Below are 6,081 nucleotides of genomic sequence, written 5' to 3'. Positions count from 1 at the left end.
GTGTTAACACAGTGTTAGTACAGTAGGTTGACCGTTTCACCTTTAGCTAGTTATACGGTCTACTGTTCTAACGGATAGATGTGAGAGCGGTATCAATGTGCTCAAATGTTGAACTAGCTATTCCTTCCACAACTAGCCACAACAGCAATATTTCAGAAAATATAGCTAGCGTTATCGCTATAGCCTAACTGTATTGTGTAACAATTTTATAGGTATAATATTACAGCTGTGAAACTTTTAGCTAAGGCATAACGTTACTTTAAATAGCAGTAGTAACATTAGCTAGCTAGCTAGCGTCATAGGGGAGACATAATCATTTGAAAAAATCGTTTGCTATACGACATCCGAGTCTCAGTCTAGGTTTATAAGGTCTGTGGTCTCAGTACAGATGTTAAAAAATTAATTTTTGATACCTCAGTTTTAACTATTTTTTCATTGACCTAACTGCTCGTGCATCCCCTCTGAACCCATGCAGAGGGCCTCCAGCCAGTTTTAATGTCTTAAATTAGAAAAGGTGGATTTAGATTGAACATCTAATCAAAGAATGTAAACAAGTCTAAGAATCTGTCCACACATTCAAAACTAGAAATAGAAAATGGTGAAAAATGCCAATTACAATTATCCACAGCCAAAAGTGGCTGACCAACAGTCCAGAGCCTCTCAAAGGCCTTTTAATACATGGCTGACCAAAGAAAATCATCCTGTATGCCATTAGACTTCCATTCATTCTCTTTTCTTTTGAGCTGTAAACCAGATAGGAGGATGGAGCAACTTTAATCTGCAAACATCTGAAAGATTCCAGTCCCAGAAAACAAACTCAACCTTCACTAGACATAACAAAAACACCGTAATGCTGAATTTCCACAAAGGTACAAATGGAGGGGCTTACATTCCGCAGCAGGAAAGAAAAGCAAAATTCAGAATTGTAGTGCAAAACATTGAAGACGATCTTTATTGTTCACAGTTAAACACAAGCAACTGCTTTAGGAACTTCCTTTTTTGCCATTTTATCCCAGATTCTCCAGCTCTGGTCAGAGTCCTGGTTTCTTCAGTTTGTGCTGATTGTACCTTCTGTCTTTGTTTGCGGTAGTTACAACGGTTGGCATTTAAAGTGGATTGTTGAACATGCTTTAGATAGCGAGGCAAAAGGAAGTGACAGCAGGAGTTCCCAGTGGACAACAGGATTTGGACGACTTTCAATACCGGACTTTACTTCTAATACTCGGTAGAAACGAGGTAACTCCCTGTTTACTAGACCTGCAGAGGGAACCTGATTGGACAATATGTTTTTGGTTTTGTTTCACACACTTAACCAGCTGAATGTACACGCAACATGAAAAACAACACTTCTGTTAAGAGAATTCAGCCAGAACAAAAATGTTTTCATGGCACTACAAAATGATCAGCTGGTAGTCTTGAACAGTAAACGATGATCTTTTTATTTTTTTATAGCTTGGACTTGTGTCACTTGGCAGGTCTGATTTAAATTTAGGATATGTACTTCTGAGTGCCTTTCATAGCTGGATAAATAAAAATTATAAAAAAGGTACAGAATGTGGAATTCATAAAAATGCATACAATTTCATTATCTTCTAAATTTCACACACTTTCCTCTTTGCCAAAAAACAAGAACAAGCACAACTGCATCACCTACAGGCTTGCACATTCGCAAACAAAACACATTCTCCCTTTGACTTATTTTGGACAAAAACTCAATGGAGTTTTGTATGGAAATGTTAGTTTTCCAATTCAGTCCTCTATTAGATTTCCCCAAACCAAAAACTTCTACATACTGATCACCTCCACCGTTCTGATGTAACACCCAACATGCACTCTGATATCAAAAACATATTTCGGTCCGCAGTCAACGCCAAAGCTAGCCTTGACAAATTTTTTAATTGCCAATTGGATTTTAAAAAGGATCACTACACTCAAACTACCAAACCATTTTCTCATTTAGCTCCAGTGATATCAACTAGAGCAGATAGTTTAAGTTTTATTTGTCTAAATCTTGAGATATTTGTCTCTGCAATTCTTTTCTTCATGGGCAACACAATATAGGTGAAAGGAACTTTATTTGTGGTGCTCACAGTATTTACAAATCCAAATCCAGTGCTCCCATTACTCTGGATAATACACAGACCTGTAAACCTTTTATCAGAACTGTAAACGTTTTTCAAAGGGACGATTTCTTCAGTAGAACATAGTTCCAATTAAAACTCAAAAAGGTTTGTGGAGAGTTTACATCTGAAATTACTACTGTATGGAATATTATTGTACATCTGTTTGTTTTATAACTATGTAAAATCCAATAAACAGATTGTTCAAAAACAACAACAGAAAGTTTGGATTACCCAAAGTAACCGTGACACTTGCTGTGGGCTTTCAATGCTGGGAGCACCACAAACAAGATTCCATTTACTTCCATTGTTTTGGTTTTGGAGGCAGAAACCTCAAAGACAGAAAGTTTGGACTAATTAATTAATTAAACTTTCTGCATGTACAACTGGAGCCAAGTGGGCTTTTTGTAAATTGGGTGAACTGACTCTTTAAAACATCAGACTCACATACAAGTTATTGATAACTTCGATCCCGTCCTGTTGGCATATCTTTGAGCGTTTTTGTCTTATCCAAATAGCATCTTGACTGGCAACAACACATTGACTTTGTATCTCTGTCACATTGTCAAAATTCTTCATGGGAATGACTCGGAATAAATAATAGAAAGAAAAAAAAAAGTAAACATTTTGGGAAATCCTGTTGTCCACTCAGAGGAATGGAACAAATAACACTGAATTCCAAAGAGTTGCTGACATTTTACTCTTTTGCTGATTTGTAGCTCTTCTCCATCATTAAACTTCAGTCTCTCAACGCCCGCCCTGCGTCCCGGCTCAGTCCAGTGTCTCTAACTGTGCTCGTGATGTGTTTCATTATAGTCCATGATCTTTAGCTGCTGCTGCCGGGGGCGCCCTGAACTCACCTGACCCCGCCCTCCACCTGACCCCGTCTTCCTGCGGGGGCTTTCCTGGCTGGAGGCCCGCTGCTTGGGCTCAGAGGGGGGTTCCTTGGTGGGGACAGTGAGAGCAGTGGCGTAGGCAGGGGCTGGGGCAGGGGCAGGGGCTGGGGCGGGGGGCGGAGTCGGGACAAGGGAAGGTGCAGGGCCAACGGGGGCGATATAACCTGGGCAGGGCGGCTCCACGCACAGCTCAGTCTTCAGGCCGTGGGCAAGGCCTGCCAGGCGCATCTGCGGTTGTTCCTCGTCACACTGGCTCTCGCTCTTGTTGCGGAATAGCTCACGGGCCCTCATACCCAGGAAACTCTTGGCGCTTGGATAGGAGCCCACGGTGAGCGGAGCATCGGAGGTGGGCACGGGTGCGAGTGAGTTGCCGTAGGGACAGGACAGCGAGGGCTCCACCAGCAGGGGCGGGGCCAGGTCCTGGCTGCCATTGATGGAGTTGGCTGTTGTCTTGGAAGAGTTGCTCGCCTTTGGTTGCCGTGGCGATAAAGTGCTGCCGTTGCCCCTGGGGGAGTCTTGTGGTGGGAGTCTACTGTCCACCTCCTTGTTGGTGTGTGGTTTACATTGTCCATCTTGCACCATGACACTGTGGAGGACCAAATATTCACACGTAAAGAAAAACAATCTTCAGACCCTGAAATGTATCGATAGATCAGCTGATGTCAAGTATTCATGTGAGTATCAATATAATACCACAAACGTTTACATAAATGCATGTACTACATTTATTCATACAGTAACTGACACAACTTGCTACTTGTTAGACACCTGAACCTTCTATTATCTTCTTTGGGACAAAGTGACTGAAATTATCAGTTGTGCACAAAAAACAATTCAAATGACCAAATTAACCAAAGTGCAAATGCATAATTTATCTAAGATATTTTTAAGGGGTCATGGGATGACTAATAACATCGAAAATGTGGGGGGAAAACTCTTTCTGCAGCATGTCGTGGCTTCTACAAAGTAATAAAAAATGGAAAGAAACAATCAGATTTGTTTGGGTGAATTGCTCGTAAGTGATAGACATATGGAATGCAGACATCACAGGTAGATACTGGCCGGTTTAAACAGGTTGGGGACCATTGTAAACCTTAAAGTAAGTTGAATCCTGTAGAAAATTTGGCAGTATAACCGTAACGCAATGCAAATGAAACAGCAACCTAAAAAAATAAATAAAAAGTCCTGAGCCTGACCTGCTGTCAGCATGAGTGTGTGGGTCAGCTCTGCCCCCTGGTGGTGTAAATGTGGCGGTGCTGGCAGGAGCCTCCATCTCCACACGGCTGTAGAGCTGCAGGAGTTCAGTCTGCAGCAGCTGAGTGATTCTCCTCTGAGCCTGATACCTGCTGTCTGAGGCCTGCAGCTCCGCCCTGCAGAGAGAGAGAGAGAGAGAGAGAGAGAGAGAGAGAGAGAGAGAGAGAGAGAGAGAGAGAGAAATATGAGACAGGGAACAAGAGAAAGATAAGGTGGTAAAGAGAACATAAGTATAATTGAAATAAAGTAAAGGAAATACAATACAGAAAGAATAAGAAAAGAAACCGGTGACTGAATTTTTTTTTTCTTCCCCCCCCCACAGGGGCTTTTTACCTGCCTTCATCAATACAAACAAAAAGATGTGATCCCCTTAGACCAGAGATCCTCAAAATTACTGCAGGTGGGCCAGCAATTTTTTTATTTTTTATTAAATAAAAATGTCTAAAAGTTGCAATATGTAACACTGACAGCTAGTTTTTAAAATAGTTACTGCAGTACAAATTCAAAATGGAGGAGGGAGTTGTCTGCCCCGCCCCCTCCTCCCCAGACTGGAAGTTTACAGAGGTTGCCAGGTTGAGACTTCATCATCCATCATCTCCGGTAACGTTAGCAGTTAGCAGGGTTAGCATGGCGGAGTTAGCCAGAGCTAGCCAGGACCAGTCGGGATCACTTTACTGGCTGTGTCTCAATTTGTTTCTGCGAGTAACCAACATTTGTTCCTTTTTTTTCTTTTGGTACTCCAGCTATTTCATTTAATGTGAGTACACAAATGTTGAAATGACATGAAATGCCCATCCCTAGTAGCTGGGATAAATTAGGCTGAAGCTACTGCTTACCTGTTCAGGAGGAAATTAGCCAACTCAGCTCTAAGCCAGCGGTTCTCAAACTTCTTTCAATAATTTACCCCAATCAAAATATCTTTTTATTCAAGTACCCCCTGATCAGCACAAAACATTCTAGAAAATGCCTAGCTATATAAAGAAGCACAATACAGAGCTCTGCCATCAGTGTCTGATTTACAATGCTATTGTAACTTAAAAAACACTGAAATACTTTGAATTTATTTCAAATATATAGAATATTTATCACTAAAAGCATTCATTATAATGGAGTATCATTATTTTAGGAATTATGCATGAATGATATATTTTAAATAATCATTTTCCAAAGAGCTAATGTACCCCCTGAAGTCCTCCAAAGTACCCCTAGGGGTATGCATACCCCCATTTGAGAAACACTGCTCTAAGCTGTCTAGAAAGATGTAGAAACATGCACTTTCTTTAGGTTGGGTAGAATCTATATCCGTTGATCTCGTTTGTTTGCTGCTTTCATGGCTGTACTAACGTTACAGCTGTAGCGCGCTGGCTTTACATTTTTACATGTATTTCTGGCACACACCAGGCCGAAACACAAACAGAAATTCCGTCACGAAAGGGAAATTACAAAAGGAGAAAATACTGGCATAGCATAAGATAGTATTTCAGCTTAGCATGTTTCCTTAATATCTCATGACGCATTGGGGTCATTTTTAGATTTATTACAGTAAATATATTACATATTGGACTTTTAACATGAATCTAACATAATATTAGTAAATATATATCAGCCTATCTGTGGAAAAAAACACTACTGGCCTTTAGGTAAGGTAGTCACTAAGGTAGCCATCCACAAATATAGTTCATCCTAAGGATACACTCTGCCACGTGGATAGGTGTAATATTAAAACATGATTTACAAAATCATACCAACAATTATTACAACTTTTGTAGGCCCAGTTTGATTTGCAACTTAACTTTTTTACAATATATACG

At 40.6% G+C, this 6,081-nt stretch overlaps 1 protein-coding gene across 4 annotated transcripts in view; it reads right to left on the bottom strand.

Annotated features, from left to right (window-relative positions):
• Positions 1-923: 923 nt before the first annotated feature.
• Positions 924-6,081, bottom strand: part of tsc1b (TSC complex subunit 1b) — a 32,545-nt gene continuing 27,387 nt past the window's right edge. For all 4 annotated transcript variants that reach the window (XM_032539665.1, XM_032539667.1, XM_032539666.1 and 1 more), the window contains exons 21-22: positions 4,213-4,386; positions 924-3,602 (exon numbers count right to left, since the gene is read on the bottom strand). In XM_032539665.1, the coding sequence (XP_032395556.1) occupies positions 2,906-3,602; positions 4,213-4,386 (871 nt within the window). In that variant the 3' untranslated portion in view covers positions 924-2,905. The remainder of the gene's footprint in view (positions 3,603-4,212; positions 4,387-6,081) is intronic.

Source organism: Etheostoma spectabile, chromosome 16 (genome assembly GCF_008692095.1).
Source record: "Etheostoma spectabile isolate EspeVRDwgs_2016 chromosome 16, UIUC_Espe_1.0, whole genome shotgun sequence".
In the NCBI taxonomy this organism is placed as follows: Eukaryota; Metazoa; Chordata; class Actinopteri; order Perciformes; family Percidae; genus Etheostoma; species Etheostoma spectabile.
The sequence above is the reverse complement of the archived record's forward strand: the minus strand, read 5'-3'. Positions and strand labels throughout refer to the sequence as shown.